Source organism: Bos taurus, chromosome 23, assembly GCF_002263795.3.
Source record: "Bos taurus isolate L1 Dominette 01449 registration number 42190680 breed Hereford chromosome 23, ARS-UCD2.0, whole genome shotgun sequence".
Lineage (NCBI taxonomy): Eukaryota > Metazoa > Chordata > Mammalia > Artiodactyla > Bovidae > Bos > Bos taurus.
The window spans coordinates 22,664,957-22,683,183 of record NC_037350.1 but is presented as its reverse complement, the minus strand read 5'-3'; the positions used below and the strand labels follow the sequence as shown (position 1 = coordinate 22,683,183).

Here is an 18,227-nt window from a genome sequence, read left to right as displayed (position 1 = left end):
AGTGTGAAAGGACTCAGGAAGTTGAGATATCTTTGAAAAGTAGGAAAAAATGTTGGCCTCCTGTCCATTTTGGAGGTTATAAGTTATTTGGTTCTAATTTTCCCTCCCCCAGCAAATAAAAATCATTTCTCACTCACTGACTATCATGGATGGGATTATGTAACTGCCATGGACACGTCCTAATGAGATGGACTTCTTAGATGTTTCAGCTCTAGAATGTTCCAGTTACTACACTACATACTTTATGAACATTCCTCTGCATGCTGTAGATAAGGAAATTGAGGCACAGGAGTTTTCTAAAGTTTACACAGCAATTGAACTGAAACCCAGTTCTTGCAGTGCTCACCTTCTCTGCCTCCAACTCTAAAGTGCCTGAGTATTGTGTCTGTATACCAGGTGAGTGTACATTTCTGCATAGTGAAGACCACATCTTTACTCTGTTCAGTGCTGAGCCCAGGGCCTTAATGATTCTTAATTACATTTTTATATCATAAGTGAAAGAATCATAAGTGTGCTGAAGGTTAAGAACTGACTTATATTTTATACCTTAAATAGTAAAAAAAACATTCACTTGGGTTTTTTTTCCCCCAATTTCAATTTCTTTAAGCTTGTTTAAACAAAGTATTCAAAGAAAACACTTTAAAGAAAACACTCCTTATGAATGACAGTTTTGGAAAGAATATTATACTCACAATGAAACAGCAGAATGTACAACATAAGGATAGCTAACATTTGTCTAGTACTTAATAGGAGTGAAGGTTTTCATGGACATCACTGAAATGTCCATGATTACAGGGAATATCCTATATTCATTAGGATAACCTTCAGATGTGATTGTTACTATTACCCTCAATTTCACAGATGGGAAATTAGGTCTCCTGACTTACTAGATATTTTGCTAATGTATAAAGCAGACAAGCAGTAGAGTCAGGATTGACCCTAAGCAGTCTGTCATCATAGCCTTCATTCTTCAACATTTGCATTAATACAACACTGAGAAATGCCTTCCCTTTTTCGTACTGAATATTTTAGACTCTTAAGGACTTATGATTTGTTTTATGTACTCTATAAATTATAAACAATAAATCCCCATTAATCTGTCATGATTCTGGCCTTTCCATGGTACACCATGTGCACATTCCCTGATGACCACTAGAGGGCAGCAGTCATGTTTTTAGGGTGGGTTAATTCTAACTAGAAAATGCATTGGAGAAGGAAATGGCAACCCACTCCAGTGTTCTTGCCTGGAGAATCCCAGAGACGAGGGAGCCTGGTGGGCTGCCGTCTATGCGGTCGCACAGAGTCGGACATGACTGAAGCGACTTAGTAGCAGCAGCAATTCTAACTAGAAACCATGATTGTATGCAAAATATAGTCAGGCAACCACTCTTCAGTTGTGAAAGGATAGTGTAAAACCAGTTTAATTTGCCATGAATTCAGCAAATAATTTTATGTGTCACTTTGGAGACAAAGAGAGACATTCTCTACTCCATGAGTTTGCAATATATCTGGGGGAGAGCTATGCACATGTTATAAATTTTAAAAAGTAGTGTGGACCCTAAGACTTGGAAGTTTAGAAGAACGAGCTATTGTCAGCCAAAGAAATAATATTACGTGCTTATAAACTGCTTTTACAATGTCAAAGATTTTGTTTCTATTGGATTCTCACACCTTTATAGGAGAAGTATAATTCTGTCCTCCTCCTAGATGAGGAATCTGATCTTCAGAGATGGTTTGCCCCAATTCTTGGTTTGCTACTAGCATTGGTGAGATTTTCATTTGCATCTTCAAACCATTCAGACCATTGTTCTTCCTACCCTGGCAGGAACTTAACATGTAACTAACTGATAGAAATTGACCATTTCTACATCTTGGTGTTTTGACTAATTGTTCTTTTCCCCACTGCTTTCCATCTGTCTAGATATAGTTGGTATATTTTTGTTGTTTGCAGACTTAATGCCTAAAATGGCTGAATAGACCAAACAAGTGTGTATGTTTTTTTTTGTTTTTAATTTAAAAAAAAAAAAACTGAGTTCTATGCCTCAGACCTTGTTTGCCAAGTTTCAACAAGGAGAGAATTTTATGGTCAAATTATAAAACCCTGAAAATAGGACTTTATAATGGAAATGCTGATACAACCGTAACTATAGCATAGCAATTGCAGCGCTATAAGAAAATTGGTTTAGATAATATACCCTTCTGGAATGAATGCCATTCTAAATGATTGTGCATCTCCATAAATCTAAGCTAACTCAGTAATTCAAAATTACAAAGATTTAAGTTTAGTACCAATAAGCAATAAACTTATGGCTACTGCTATAATAACTGCTGGTCGCTACACCCTTATTTCACAGCAGGTGGTCTGCTCCATGCTGGTTGCAGACTGAATGAAAGCAGGCAACACTTGGAAACTAATTCCTGAAGTTGATGGAAGACTCCAGAGCCATTTCAACTGGTGAAATAGTGCTGTGCTTTGTGCACTTTTCTTTTTCTTTTTAAATTAAATGCTCTGAGACATTTGACCTTTCCGACAAAGGAAGGGCAAACACAGCTTTACTCTCATTTCATGTCACAAATAGACGTCTCTAGATATTTCAAACTATCTTCGGCAGATTGTTTCTTGTTCATAAGTCATTATTAATACAATATCCCTGTTAAAAAGGGAAAATAACTTATTGTCATTGAGTCAAAAAAAAATTGAAAAAGGGCTTTAGTTAGTCCATCAATGTTTGACTCGGGACAACCAATCCAAGAAATCTTGCTCCCTTTTTCCTAATCTTTTCATAAGACCATCACCTATTTTGTTTGAAACGTATGTTCAGGTTTCACAATTTAAAATGCTCATTTTTAAACGATGAGGTAGACATAAGGAAAAGCCTTCCTTCACAGGAAGAAACAGTTTCAGGCAATCATTGATGAGATTCAGTCCTCCTGGTTTTAGAATTCTGACATTTTTCTTGAATATTGATGAAGTGTTTTCCTGAACTATTATAAAATATATTAACAAATCTTTATTAATATCAGTGGTTTAGGTGACTTAAAGTTTGGCCTAGGTTTGTATGAACCCTACCTTTTCTATTCTTATTTTTTTAATACTTCCTTATCTAGAGCACTGGTAGCTCAGTGGTAAAGAGTCTGTCTGCAATGTGGGAGACCCGGATTCCATCCCTGGATTGGGAAGATTGTTGGTGGCTCAGATGGTAAAAAGTCTGCCTGCAGTGTGGCAGACTGGGTTCCATCCCTGAGTTGAGAAGATTCCCTGGAAAAGGGAATGGCAACACACTCCAGTATTCTCGCCTGGTGAGAATTCCTTGGACAGAGGAGCCTGGCGAGCTACAGTCCACAAGGTCACAAAGAGTCAGATATGACTAACACACACACACACACACACACACATCTAGAACCAAACCTTACACAGAAGAAACACTGAATAAATTATTTTCTCTTTTTTCTTACTTTGAAGAAAATGGGGTTCATTTAAAGGAGAAAGTGGTATTCAAGATAAAAGAAAGAGAGAGGAGATGATTGTTAAAGCCAAACTCTGATGAAAATTATTGAAAATAGTAAAGAATATAGCTAAAAACACTAAATGAACATAATATCGAATTTGAAATTAAATGATTTTAAGCATAATGGATTCTCATGAAACAATAAGTATAGTATGAGGTGGTCTTACAGAAACCTCTGTTAAAAAAAAGATGTTTCTTTAGGCTAGGGTTTTTTTACTTAAAAAGAAAAAAACTGTTAAGTATGTTAATCAATTTGAGAATAAAAATATCAAATAAAATATATAACTTTATTCTTGTGTGTGCATGCTGAGTCACTCCAGTCATGTCCGACTCTTTGTGACAATCCCATGGACTGTAGCCCAGCTCCTCTGTCCATGGGATTCTCCTGGCAACAATACTGGAGTGGGTTGCCATGCCTTCCTCCAGGGGATCTTCCCAATCCAGGATCGAACCCACGTCTCTATGTCTCCTGCATTGGCGGGTTGTTTACTACTAATGCCATCTGGGAAACCCGTGGCATTTATTTAAGGAAGCATATTTTATTTTGTTTTATTTATTGAAATATAACTGTCTTACTTTTTTTCTTTTTTATTTATTTAAATATGGTTGACTTGGTATATTTTTTAAAAATTTGTTACCAGTACTTTGAATACAATAATCATAGTAAAGCCTAACAAGTGGAAATTCACAAACTTTGGGGCCACATATGGTTAAAAAACATTCTTCAGGAAGTTTCCAAACCGCTGAGCTTTGACAGTTCATTGACTTACTTGTTACTGTTTTACAAAGTGACACATTTACTCATGTAACACTGAGATGTACAAAAAGAATATATTTTCTTTTTAATTCACATAAGTCTCATGATTGCCATTTCCGTTGATAATGGGGAACTCCATTCCCTGTCAATCCCTTTGGGCCATTCAGCCCTAGATAATTTATCCGTTTAAAACTGCCTTTCTTCTTTGGTTACTCCAAAATCTTCACTTCAATGTAAGTAGTGTTTAGGTATAGTAGTTTAGTGAAGATTTAAGAGTCACTGGGAGGATTCACACTGTGGCATGAGCAGTCTGTTGTCTCTGCCTGGCTTTCAGTATCTCAGTTTCCTGGGGCAACAAATTATTTTTGCTTTCTTGTGCAGGTGCTTTCATTTACTTGCACTTAGAGAATACATTCCTACCCAAAGTAAACTTTTCAAAGAAGGTGCTCAATATAGCAAGGGTGTTTCTCTAGAAAGGATGTATACCACCTGCCAGTGCAATATTAGCATAGTTTACACAGCATATTGTAACACAAATGTTAGACTTGTATACAGGTCATGTATATTAGATTTCTATAATTCATCTATATTTTTGGATGTCACTGGAGTTCTTTGCACTAACTGGCCATTTTGAACAGACCACAGGTTATTCATTCTCCTCCACGAAATTTGTTTCCAATGATACACTACTACGAATGATATTGTTTTGATTATTCTTGTATCTATCTCTTGGAAAATAACTTATATTTTAACATTATATCTAGATCTGAGAAAAAGGATTGCACAGTACTAGAAGATGCTGTATTCTTCAACAGCTGTTTGGTTGAAATGAGAGTTTGAGCTGTCTCCTTTGGGAAGGCGGCAAGGCTGTTTTACATATGGGACAAAAATGTTAATGGATACTTGCTGACCAGAAAAGTTAACTGGGCTTAAGACTGGTTCGCCGTTCCCAAATTCATTTTCTCTTCCTTCTGATATCACAATAGGCATATTTCAGCCTATTTTAGAATTAAAAATGCCCACCTGACTGAGTTCTGGTTAAAGGAAGTAGTATGTAATATTTTTAGGACTGTTCCATAAAATAGCCCATATAAGAGTCTGTTTCTCTTCCACTTTGCTCAGTCACCTTGAAACCCACATGTTGGAAAGTAATAGAATCCTAAGATGGAAGAGGAAAGTGAAAGTGTTAGTCATTCAGTCGTGTCTGACTCTTTGTGACCCCACAAAGTATAACCCACCAGGCTCCTCTGTCCACAGAATTCTCCAGGCAAGCATACTGGAGCGGGTTGCCATTTCCTACTCCAAAGAATCTTCCCAACCCAGAGAACAGGACTTGGGTCTTAAAATCTACAGCTTGGACTATACACCCCCTACAGATCAATGTTACCCATTTTGACATTACATGGGAAAGAAAGAAACTTCTATCATGTTTAAGGCATTGTACACATCTGGGTTTCTCTGTTATAGCATTTTGCATAACCTAAACTATATACTATTTATGAATCTGTTTCCCTTCTCTTTAAATGAAGATGGCAATAACCACCCAGTAAAGTTATGTCAGATCACATGGGAAGTGTCTAGTATAATACTCAGCGTGAAGAAGTGAAATGAAAGTTGCATCCAACTTTGTGACCCCATGGACTGTAGCCCACCTGACTGTAGCCTGCATTATAGACAGATTCTTTACTGTCTGAGCACTGAGAAGACCCAATATTCAACATAGTGATGCACAGTATTTTTTTTTTAATTTTAAGAGTTTTTGAGCAAGGAAGAGGCATTAGACTTCTTTCTAGCTAATTCTTCACATTCAAGGAGAATACTGAGATGTATAAAAGACAATTATATATTATGTAGGGGAGGGGCTTCCCAGGTGGCACTCATGGTAAAGAATCTGCTTGCCAATACAGCAGACACAAGGGACGCGGGTTCAACCCCTTGGTCGGGAAGATCCCCTGGAGTAGGAATTCTTGCCATTCTTTCCATTCTTGCCTGGAAAATTCCATGGGCAGAGGAGCCTGGTGGGCAACAGTCCTTGAAGTCACAAAGAGTTGAATACAACTGAGCATACACAGAAACTTTTTTTTTTTTTTTTACATTTTTATATTCTGGGACTGTGAGCATAAAATTGTGCTATAACTAAAAAGAAAATGTAATTTTCACCAAAGCTTTCCATTCTCCCTCTGAAAGCACTCAATATTAAATGAAAAAATAAAGGTTTTGACGAGTAGCTTCCTTATGCAACAAGTATAGTCAAGTCGTTCCCTTAACTCCCAGTGACATAGTTAAGGGAAAGAAAAAAAGATAATCATGTCTGATTCTTCTTCTTCTAACCTGAACATTCTGGGGCCGTACACTGGTGAACAGCTCCACTCCACATGCTTCTGTGACCTTGAACCAAGAGGAGTTACATCAGCGATCAAAGAAGCAAGGAGGATTCTCAGATAAATATTAGCTTCACACAAAAAATGTTCCAATGTTGCCCTAATCAACAGGCAACATTTTTTCACATCTGACATAAATATTAATGAATTTTGTAAGTCAGGAAATGTTTAATGAGCAAGGGTTTCAAGCCAAACCATAGTTCTGTCTTCCTCTGTGTTTTTGTGCCCTGATTGCTTTGATTGTCTTTCCCCCCACTTTTGTCTCACACAAAGACATAACTTTTATTATTTGCACTATGTAATAAAATTCTATCACTAATGACTATCAGTACTTAGAGTATCAGTGGAGCATAGATTCGATCAAAGGGCATGTGGCATTTTAGTGAACAGTTTATCCTGTAATAGCCTTGTGGTTGGTTGACATGTTACAGGTTGTTCAGTAAGAACTTTCCCTCTTTAATTAGTTGTGTTATCTGTGCTTGATATTACAGAGTGTTCTTGGGGGTTCAGCCTTGAAGATTTCACTTTATGAGCACAGTTTCCAGTTTGAAGATCACAGAAAAGCATTATCACTTCAAGGTCACGTAAATTATATTTGTTCTGCTGTATCAAATCTAAGCAATTTCCTTTACCTTGAATTTATTTCTCATGGGGTTACTTTCCTTTGATTTATCTTACCATTTGCAAAATTGCCCTTTCTTCTCTCCAAATGACACTGTATCTGTTCAAGCATCTATCCAAAAAGTGTTCTCCCCTCTCCCCTGCCATTAGCACATCCCATGAAGTTACAGAGAAGTCATGAGTATCTTCTTATCATTTGGAATATGTTCTCACCATCACTTAATACACACATTGCATTCTTTATTGTCTGTTTCCTTGAAAACACTCTAAAATTCATCCAAATCTCAAAATCTGAGTGCATATTCATTTTTCTACTTTTTTCTACCACCAGCCTAACAGGTTACCAAACCTTGGCTATCATCTATTTCTTGAAAAGGTCCTTGAGAAAGACATTCTTGGGTTCTAAAACTAGAATGAGACTGGGAGACTATCTACATCTCAAAGAAAAAGAGTTTATATTGCACGTTTTCTCAAGTAAATGCTTTAAGAAAAGGGAAACTGGGGGCCTATTGCCAGGAAAAAACTTATTTACAGTTTAGCCAAGGTGAGGAGAACACTGAGATTATCTTAATCAAGAGCCTTTGTACAGGAATAACATGTCCTCTCTGTTTGCTATGCCAAAAGTAAATCTCATGTCAAACGCTTTCTGTCTCTTGAAAGTGAAAGTGAAAGTGAAGCCGCTTAGTCTGTTTGAATCTTTGTGACCCCATGGACTGTAGCCTACGAGGCTCCTCCATCCATGGAATTTTCCAGGCGAGAGTACTGGAGTGGGTTGCCATTGCCTTCTCCAGGGGATCTTCCCGACCCAGGGATTAAGCTCGGGTCTCCGCCATTGCAAGCAGACACTTTTACCATCTGAGCCACCACAGCACCTGTCTCTTGGTGGGCTCTAAATAATGTCCTCAGATGAGGAGTGTTTGCAGTCTCTGAACAGTTTGGTGCATTACTGGAAGGAAAAGGACACTTACCCCACTATTTTTCTCTCAGCGGCCTAGTAGTGCTCATATATGAAATTATCCCCTAGGAAATCATTTACTAAATTCATAAATGCCTTTGGTAAAGATAGGATGCAAGAGATTTCTGTGTATTAATTTTTTATCCTGCAACTTTACCAAATTTATTGATGAGCTCTAGTAGTTTTCTGGTAACATCTTTAGGATTTCCTATGTATAGTATTGTGTCATCTGCATAAAATAAGTTTTACTTCTTTTCCATCTTGGATTCCTTTTCTTTTTCTTTTTTTCTCTGATTGCTATGGCTAGGGTTTCCAAAACTATGTTGAATAAGTGTGGCAAGAGTAGACATCCTTGTCTTGTTCTTGATCTTTGAGGCAATGCTCTAAGTTTTTCACTGTTGAGAATGTGTCTGCTGTGGGTTGGTCATATATGGCCTTTATCGTGTTGATGTAGGCTCCTTCTATGTCCACTTTCTGGGGAGTTGTTTTTTGTTTTTTTAAAATCATAAATGGGTATTGCATTTGTCAAAACCTTTTTCTGCATCTGTTGAGATGATGATATGGTTTTTATTTTTCAGTTTGTTAATGTGATTTGTGGAAGGGATTTAGATGGTCCTCCAAGGGTCCTGTAGTCTAGTAGTTATCAAAATGACAGACTCTTGAATTCTTTTCTATGAGAAGCCTGGGATTCTCATTTTCCTACAATGGAAAAAATTGGACATGAGAGAATGGTCATGTCCCAGGTCTCAAGTGAGCCCCTGGGACAGGCTGCCAAGTGAGGGTCCTCAGCCAGAAATTTTTTCATAGATTTTTTGGTTTTGGACAGAGGTAGTGGAATAGTTTGGGCCCCACAGTTCAAAAAGAAGCAGTTTGTTAAAATTTGAAAATTTCCATGTCTTTTTTTATAGCTGTCCTTTTACAGTTGATTTCTTAGTTTGGATTTGCTATTTTCCTCTTACTTTTTTCCCATAAGGTATTTGGAAAAATTGAAAATTCATTTTTATGATGATTAAAAAAAATAAAAATCATTTAAAAATAAGGGAATTAGGGAGATTTTACTCCCATAAAGGTTAGTCTCAGGATCCAAAGGAAGTAATTCCCCTTATTTCTCAATCAGTAGAGAGCAAATCGGAGAAGGCAATGGCACCCCACTCCAGTACTCTTGCCTGGAAAATCCCATGGATGGAGGAGCCTGGTAGGCTGCAGTCCATGGGGTTGCTAAGAGTCGGACACAACTGAGCGACTTCACTTTCACTTTTCACTTTCATTCATTGGAGAAGGCAAAGGCAACCCACTCCAGTGTTCTTTCCTGGAGAATCCCAGGGACGGGGAAGCCTGGTGGGCTGCTGTCTATGGGGTCACACAGAGTCGGACACGACTGAAGTGACTTAGCATAGCATAGCATAGAGAGCAAATACATCTTGTGCATTTTAATATCCAAGCAATGGTTTTTAATAAACCTAAATGTTGTGGACCCCAAATCACTAACTCCAGTAATAATTTACTTCTCTATAATTTAAAAAGGAGAATTAGGAAGTTAAGAGACAAATGAAGCATAATAAAATAAGCTTATTAATGCACTCAGTATACTAGTTTTTGCCTTAATTCCTGCCATCTAGGCTTTTCTTACTAGATTCGCAAAATCCATAGGCTAGAAATGTTGTGATATACAGTCTTTAATGTTGAACTTTGTGCTACAGGGAAAATATACTCAGAAGACAAAGAAGAACTATTTTCATATAACTGTAATGGCATTTTTCCTATTGATTTGTCATGTATTTTTTTCATGTATTTTGAAAAATAATCTGAAGTTCTCAAAGCAGTAAGAAGATCTTCTTATTTATTTTCCTAAATATCTAAAATTTCTACAAGATGGTCATAGATTCCCAGTCAATGAACCAAATATACCTAAATTATCCAGTTGTCTATGATTTTAAATTCTTCACACTTTTGTAAAACAAAAGCAATTTAAATATTATGTATTCTCATATCCAAATAATAAGTGTTGAAAGGAGTCCTCTAATTCTACCTTGTGATATAGATTCTATAGAATGTGTTTAACATATTGGACTTTCAGATTGAGAGAATGAAATGATGCTTTCCTGGTCAAAAAGAAAAGTAGTTTCCATATTCTCCATGGGACTAGACTTTGGGTTACAAAGTATCCTAAGTGAATCAGCAGTTCTGTTATAATTTTTCTGTTTTTTTCCTCCAGATTTAATAGAAATATCCGAGATAAATTTCTAATTGGTTGCGATCCTTGAAGGAAGGTAATGATATTACACATTTGTAACATCTTTGGAAAGGAATAAAATAGAAAATCAATGAGAGACCTTTCTTCTCTGCTCTTATGTTTATTTACAGGAGTTCTGATAACAGAGAAAGTACCAAAAAGTTATTTTAATAGAGTTTGAATTTGAATTTAAGTGACTCAGCTAGTATTTATCCTTACGCACAGCAATCAAACACTCTTATCTTCCCGCATATACGTTACAGCAACTAGAGCAGGATAGGCACATGGTAGGAGTTGGATTAATTTTTGTTGAATCAGTCATTCTTACATAGACTTATGCCTAAGTGATCTTAATCTATGTCAGATGTTAATTCTCAATCATGTGCTTCCAAGCAAGTCCTTAGCTTCCAAAAATAGTTCTTCATTTTTATTTCATGTTTTATAGAGTGAAGAAATTGGTTGCAGAAGGAAACAATTCTTAGATATAACTCATTATTACTTTTTCAGGAAGCTTTGCTGAGATGCTAAATATCTACACGTATTTTAATAGCAAAAGCCTCTGTTGCTATAAAACAAGGGTGACTAATGCTAGCCAGAACTCTTTTCTACACTGATTCTTAGTGCCCTTCTCGGGTGTGGTAAGACAGAATCAATAGACCATTGCTCCTAACCTTTACTTATGGGAGCTAGGGAACAATTTCAGCTGCTCTTCTTCAATATCTACTATAATAAACCATGGAAAACTTGTGGATGAGTTCAGAAATAACTCCAAGCTATATAGAAAAAAAGAGAGAAATGCAATCTCACTTTTTAACCTTGGTTGTTTATGCATTGAAATTTATAAATCCTGCTTGAGGAGACTGGCTTTCCTTCAGGGTACAAATAATTTCCAAACGCATTATTATGCTGTCATTATTTATGTTCACATATACTTTAAATAAAATGATATGTATCATGAAGTCACCTGACCACTCTGGTATCCAGTACATTTATGTATAAAAAATTAAATTTTCTCAGTGGTAATTTCAGTCTAAAATTCTGTTCTCAATTTCCCATTATATTGAAACTCATTTTTTACCTTTCTGACATTAAAATAGTATATGTGATTTACAAAACATACTTTGGAATGTCACATGATTACTGCAGTTTTATTTCCAACCTTGGTCACATAGCAATTTATGCCCATAATCTTGTAACTGTTAAAAGTTTCTTAAAGAAAGTGATCTCAAAAGGAATCAGCATAATAGATTGCATTTTTGTGTGGCAAAACATCAGCTTTTTTCTACCAACAGTACCTTTGAACATCGTACTATTCAACCAAGCATAGAAATGTTCTTACCCTCAATAAGCCTCAGTAATCAAAGATTCTTTTCTTTCTTCTTTCAACAACACCTGAGTTAAGACAGAAGATCTGTGGACGGTTTTCTCCTAAGAAATTATTTGCAATGAAGATCCTTCTCTTTTTCTCTATTTCATTCTTCTTTGATGTCTTCATTCTACCAGGTAAAATGAATATTATTGCCAGGAGGAGTCAGCTTTAAATAAGGGGGATATCAAGATTTTTTAAGTAAATATCATTAATGTTATAGAATCATATTAACACCATAGCAGGACAACATTATATTTATTTGCAGCCCCTAATGAGAAAATAATTTGGATAATTTTAAGGACATGAACTAATAAAGACTGTAGTTCGCTAAGTTTGTAAATCGTTGGAAGAAAATACTTACTGTGATTTCATCAGTCCCTGAAGAGTGTATCTATTCAATATTTAAATTCTACTAAATTTAATATACACTAATATACTTTTAAAAATTGAAATGGAATGAATTTAGGTTTGGAAATTATTCATCCCACATTTTTAGAGTATTGATAACAGAGGTTATGTGAAGTTTAATGACAAAGGTGTGTATAGACAAAGTTATGGTTTTTCCAGTAGTCAGGAACAGATATGAAAGTTGGACCTTAGAGGAGGCTGCGTGCCAAAGAATTGATGCTTTCAAATTGTGGTGCTGGAGAAGACTCTTGAGAGTCCCTTGGACTACAAGGAGATCAAACCAATCAATCCAAAAGGAAATCAACCCTGAATATTCGTTGGAAGGACTCATGCTGAAGCCGAAGTGCCAATACCTTGGCCACCTGATACGAAGAGCCAATTCACTGGATAAGCCCCTGATGCTGGAAAAGAGTGAAGGCAAAAGGACACAGGGGCAGCAGAGGATGATATGGTTAGATAGAATCACTGACTCAATGGACATGAATTTTAGCAAACTACAGAGCAACTTAATGTGCAGCAGTCCATGGGATCACAGAGTCAGACATGACTTGGTGACTGAACAACAACAAATAGCATTTATTATATCCATAAATGAGATTAGCTGCATGTCTACTCTCTTCCAATTGAATTCTTCCTTATCTTGCTGCTTTCCCTGAAACACCAAGATATCTGTCGCTATTGATATCAGAGATGATCACCAACAAATATCTCTGAAATATCCTATTCTCTCATTGCTACTCTGCTCTAATGCTCAAAAATAAATGTTAGCTTACAATTTCTTCACAAAAGTGGAAAAGTAAACAAGCTTGAAAATATAACCCATATAACTCAAAGATTGCAATTAATTTAAATGACTAATTTTTTCCTTCATCATCTTCATACAAACTTATTAGAATATGCTCACTAAAATTCCCTCTATTTCCATACATGTATATTATATAAATTTCAAAATGCACTGATGCTTTTTCTTGTTAATAATAATGATTGTAATAGCTACCACCTGTTCTACCTTTTGCCTACATTAATTTATCTGTTCTGCCTTTCGTCTACATTTATTTATTTTTCCTTATGATAGCTATGTAAGGTATCTTAGGAATAACCAAATCTTCCATTTACTGATTCAACCCAATTTTAAAGAAGTGTGTGCTACTTATTTATCATTTTCTAAAGCCTCTTGTAGTATATAGGACCATGAAATAAAGATAAGTACATGAATGTCTTCACTTTGGAAACTTATTTTTTAACTTCTAAAGTTATTTTTTCTTTTACAGTGGGCTCTAGGTCTGTTGGAAATACTTTGTCACCGTCAAAAGTCACATGTCTACAGAAGCTTGAGAAACTACACTCAGAGACACGTAATTCCTCTACAATATTTGAAAATGCACAATATGGTACAGAGGAAAAACAGAAAGGTAATAAAAAACAAATAGAATTATATCTTGCATATTTTAATTACTATCTGTCAAACAGAATGAAGGAAATATCCTAAGGATGCTTTTAGCCCAGTTACTTAACTCTTCTTGTCTTTTATCTTCTAGGCTTATGAGGGCTGAATTTCTTGGTTGGTTTTTTTTTTTTTTGGTCATGCCACGCAGCATGTGGGATCTAAGTTCCCTGACCAGGGATTGAATCTGCGCCCCCTACCTTGGAAGTGCAGAGTCTTAACCACTAGACAACCAGGGAAGTCCCTGAATTTCATGTTTAAAGTAGAAAAGAAGCTCCTATTTTACGTCATAGGGTCTTATTTTTGATGAAACTCTTTCTAGACAAATGTCCTCAGTATTTCCAGGCGGGAAAATTTTCCATCCATTGCTTCCAAATTTCTACTTTTTTACGTGTGGTTAGTACCATGAAGCTTAAGAGTAAGACTTGTCTCAGTTTTTCTTTTATCTGACAACTGGCAGATTTTATTTTTGTTAATCACTGCTGCCCACTGTTTGTAACTCTGATAACCTTGGCTATCATACATAAAAGATATATATAGAAAGAGTAATTAAGGTGTTCTAATGAATGCCATGAAAGGTATAATTAAGATAATTTGAAGAGGCAGCTGAACAACAAAAGTCCAGACTGGGTGCTGAAGAATTGTTTAAAAATGTTTTTTCTGTTTTAATCTTTATCTCAATCATGATTTAGGTTATTATTCAGCAAAATACCTTCTAAAGCGAGAATGATATGAACACCATGCGAGTGATACAGATAAATTTCTGTGGGAGGGTAAACAAGGAGAGTTACTTTGTGACATTATTCAGAAAAAGACTTAGTGATAAGGTCTTTGGTCGAGTTTAATCAATCATGGGTCTCTTTTTTTTTTTTTGCCAGAGTGTCATTGCTAAAGCTTACCACAGTGCTCAATATATGCTAAGTCTCTTCAGTCGTGTCCGACCCTGTGCGACCCCATAGACGGCACCCCACCAGGCTCTCCTGTCCCTGGGATTCTCCAGGCAAGAACACTGGAGTGGGCTGCCATTTCCTTCTCCAAAGCATGAAAGTGAAAAGTGAAAGTCGTGTCCGACTCTTAGCGACCCCATGGATTGCAGCCTAACAGGCTCCTCCATCCATGGGATTTTTCCAAGCAAGAGTACTGGAGTGGGGTGCCATTGCCTTCTCTGGCTCAATATATAGTAGGAGCTCAATAAAGATTGATTGAATCAATCAATAAATGAATAGATAGATAAGTGGATAGAGGGAGAGAGAAGAACCAAAGAAATAGTCTTCAGAAATTCAGGGATCAAGATAGCAGAGTAGGAGGTAGGGGAACTTATGTCCCCCCTTGAACACACAAAAATGCCATCTATATGTGGGACAGCCCTCACTGAAAAATAACTGGAGACTGGCAGAAGGACTCCTGTATCAGCAAGGCTGTGAGAAGGATATACGTGGACTAGGATAGGAAAGGCCAAGTGATGAGTGCCCCTGGGAGGGGTTTCCAAAGAAAAGGGAGATTACACAGGAGGAGATTTACCCTGGGGAGGAAGCATTTCAAACCCCTTATTGGGTACTCCAGCCTGAAGTTTCTACAGAAGAAAAACAAGCCTCCTTAGCTGTTTGGGGGCTGCTAGGACTAACAGAAAGACCATGGGAAGGCTGGACTTCACTCATGAGAATCCCTTGCACATACTGACTTGTCTGGGAGCCAGGGTGGAGAGGGTGGATTGAGAACTATTCCAGTGGCTGCCTGGCTTCTCATGACCACTCTGGCATATGCCCCAGCCTGAGATGAGTGAACACCCCAGTGCCACTTACTCCACGTTACAGCATTGCACTAGTCCTAGAGCTGCCACAACTGGGGAGAGAGCTGGGCCATGGGATAAGAGGTGACTTGCACCCTTAGCAGCTGGGTGGGGTGAGGGCAGCCATTCTTGGTGTGTACTCTGGCAGTGCATTAGAGGCAGCTTGGAACTTGGACAGCAGCCAGTCTACCGCAACCTGTGTACTGATACGTGCTGAGAACAGATACAAGCCTCACCTGCCCTGTGGGTTCACAGCAGGGTGGGGCTAGGGGAGTTTGGGGGAGTGATTGTCTGTGAGGGACAAAGAGGACTTGGACCCAAGGCTGCATCTGAGCAAGGCAAGGGCAATAGTTTCTGGCACGTGCATGGGTGGTGGCTTGGAGGCAGCTTGGATACCCTTCTGTAGCGGCTGCTGCAGCCTGGGTCCCGTCATGAGCCAAGAGCAAGCATGAGTCCCTCTTGCTTAGCACTCCCTCCTCTAGGGCAAGAATCTCGGTGCTGGGAGAGCAGAGAGCACATATTTAAAGGAAATGGAGCCAGCTCAGACCTGACCCTCAGCAACTAGAGATCCAACCTTACCCCTGATTGTGCAACAAATACCACTCAGTAGAGGAAAAGCCCTCTGTTTTCCTCTACTTTTCCTCAGTAGAGGAAAAGCCTCACACCTGCCTTCAGCTCTGTTCCTTCCATCTCCAGCCCCACTACCTGCCAAGGTGATAGCTACCATCACACACTGAGAAAACATTTGATTTGTACCTATATCAAATCTACCTCTTCAAACAAAGCACTGGGCACATGTAAACTGAATAGGGATCCTCCCATATAAGGACACCCCTTCAGGATCACTGCAGGTAACTCTTTCACCTAAATTCACAGAGAAAGCGAAGCAAAATGAGAAAGCAGAGGAACTGGTCTCAGTTGAAAGAGCAAGAGAAGAATAAATCATAAAATGGAGATAAATAATTTACCAGGTAAAGGGTTGAAAACATTAGTAGTAAGAATGCTAACTGAATTAAGAAAAAGAATAGATGGTGAAAGAACATAGTGAAAAATTTAACAAGGGACTAGAAAATATACAAAAGACCTGATTGTGAATGAATAATTTAATAATTGAAATTTAAAAACACACTAGAAGGAATAAATAGCTGATTAAATGATACAGAAGAATGCGTAAGTGATCTGAAAGGTAGAATAATGGAAATCACTCAATCAGATACTTTTGCTAAAAGAAAAGCATATTTTAAAAATATGAAAACTGTTCAAGATATCTTTGGTATAACTTCAAGCATACCAACATTCACATTATAGGGATCCCGGAAGGAAAAGAGAGAGAAAAAGAGATTTTGATTTGATGCAATTATATTTAAAAACCTCCAAACCTAAAGAAGAAAACAGATAATCAGGTAGAGAAAGCACAGAGAGTCCCAAACAAGATGATCCCAAATAGACTCATTCTAAGACATATCATAAGATTCATTTTGATATTTGGCAAAACTAATACAATTATGTAAAGTTTAAAAATAAAATAAAATTAGAGGAAAAAAAAAAAAAAAGGCAAAAATTAAAGAGAGAAATCAAGTTCCTCCTCCTTGTGAAGATGCAGCAAGAAAATGGCCATTTATGAACCAGGAAGTGAATTCCTCGCCAGACACCAAATCTACTGGTGCCTTCACCTTAAACTTATAGCCTCCAAATCAGGGAGAAATAAATGTCTATTGTTTATAAACAAACAAAAAAATTCTAAAGGCAGCAAGAAAAAGAAAGAGTCATTCGTAAAGGAACTCTCATAAGGCTTTCAGCTTATTTTTCTGCAGAAACTTTGCAGATGGAAGGGAGTAGCATGATATATTTAAAGAGCTGAAAGGGAAAAACTTGCTATCTATAATACTCTATCCAGCAAGATTGTTATTTAGAATTGAATAAGAGAGAACTTCTCAGAAAAGACAATATTAAAAAAGTTCAACAACACTAAAACTACCCTAAATTTCTTCTCTAAGTAGAAAGAAGTAAGAATCTATAGGAAAAGGAAAATACCACTAGGAAAGGCAAATGTATAGTAAGAGCTGAGGATCAACCACTTCATACGCTAGTGTGAAGATTAAAAGACATAAAAATTGCAAAAGCCATCATAATTGAAATGAACAGCTATCGGACAAACATGAAGATGTAAAATGACACTGAAAATATAAAATATGGGAAAGGAGCATGATAACTCATAATCATGTATGTACCCAGCATCAGCTCAGTTCAGTCGCTCAGTCATGTCTGACTCTTTGCGACCCGCTAAATGTACAAAGCAAATATGAACTGATGTAAAGGGAGAAATTGGCAATAACACAATAATAGTAGGGGCCATTACATCCCACTTACATCAATAGATAGATCATCCACACAGAAAATTAATAAGGCAGGAGTGGTCTTAAATGACACAGTAGAATAGTTGGACTTAATAGATACCTATAGGACGTTCCATCCCCATCAGCAGATATACATTCTTTGTAAGTGCACATGGAACATTCTCCAAGATAAACTGTACACCAAGCCACAAAACTCGTCTCAACAAATTTAAAAGGATAGAAATTATATCAAGCATTTTTTATATCACATAACATGAGACTAGAAATCAATTACAGAAAGAAAACTAGGAAAAACTGAAACATGTGGATACTAAAAAATATAGTACTAAAAAAACCAATGGGTCAATGAAAAAAAATTTTTTTTTAATTTTTTATTCCTTTATTTGAAAAAATTTTTTAAATCA

At 37.0% G+C, this 18,227-nt stretch overlaps 1 protein-coding gene across 2 annotated transcripts in view; it reads left to right on the top strand.

Annotated features, from left to right (window-relative positions):
- Window positions 1–18,227, top strand: part of LOC101906162 (beta-defensin 112) — a 42,919-nt gene that overhangs the window by 22,718 nt on the left and 1,974 nt on the right. Inside the window, exons 2-5 of one of the 2 annotated variants that reach the window (XR_003032223.2) lie at window positions 7,139–7,226; window positions 10,439–10,493; window positions 11,859–11,959; window positions 13,505–13,645. Coding sequence is in view for 1 of the 2 variants with exons in the window: in XM_024983979.2 (XP_024839747.1) it covers window positions 11,902–11,959; window positions 13,505–13,645 (199 nt within the window). In the remaining variant the exon portion in view is untranslated. Of the gene's footprint in view, window positions 1–7,138; window positions 7,227–10,438; window positions 10,494–11,768; window positions 11,960–13,504; window positions 13,646–18,227 lie in introns of those variants that run through there. The other variant, XM_024983979.2, reaches the window with a different exon arrangement.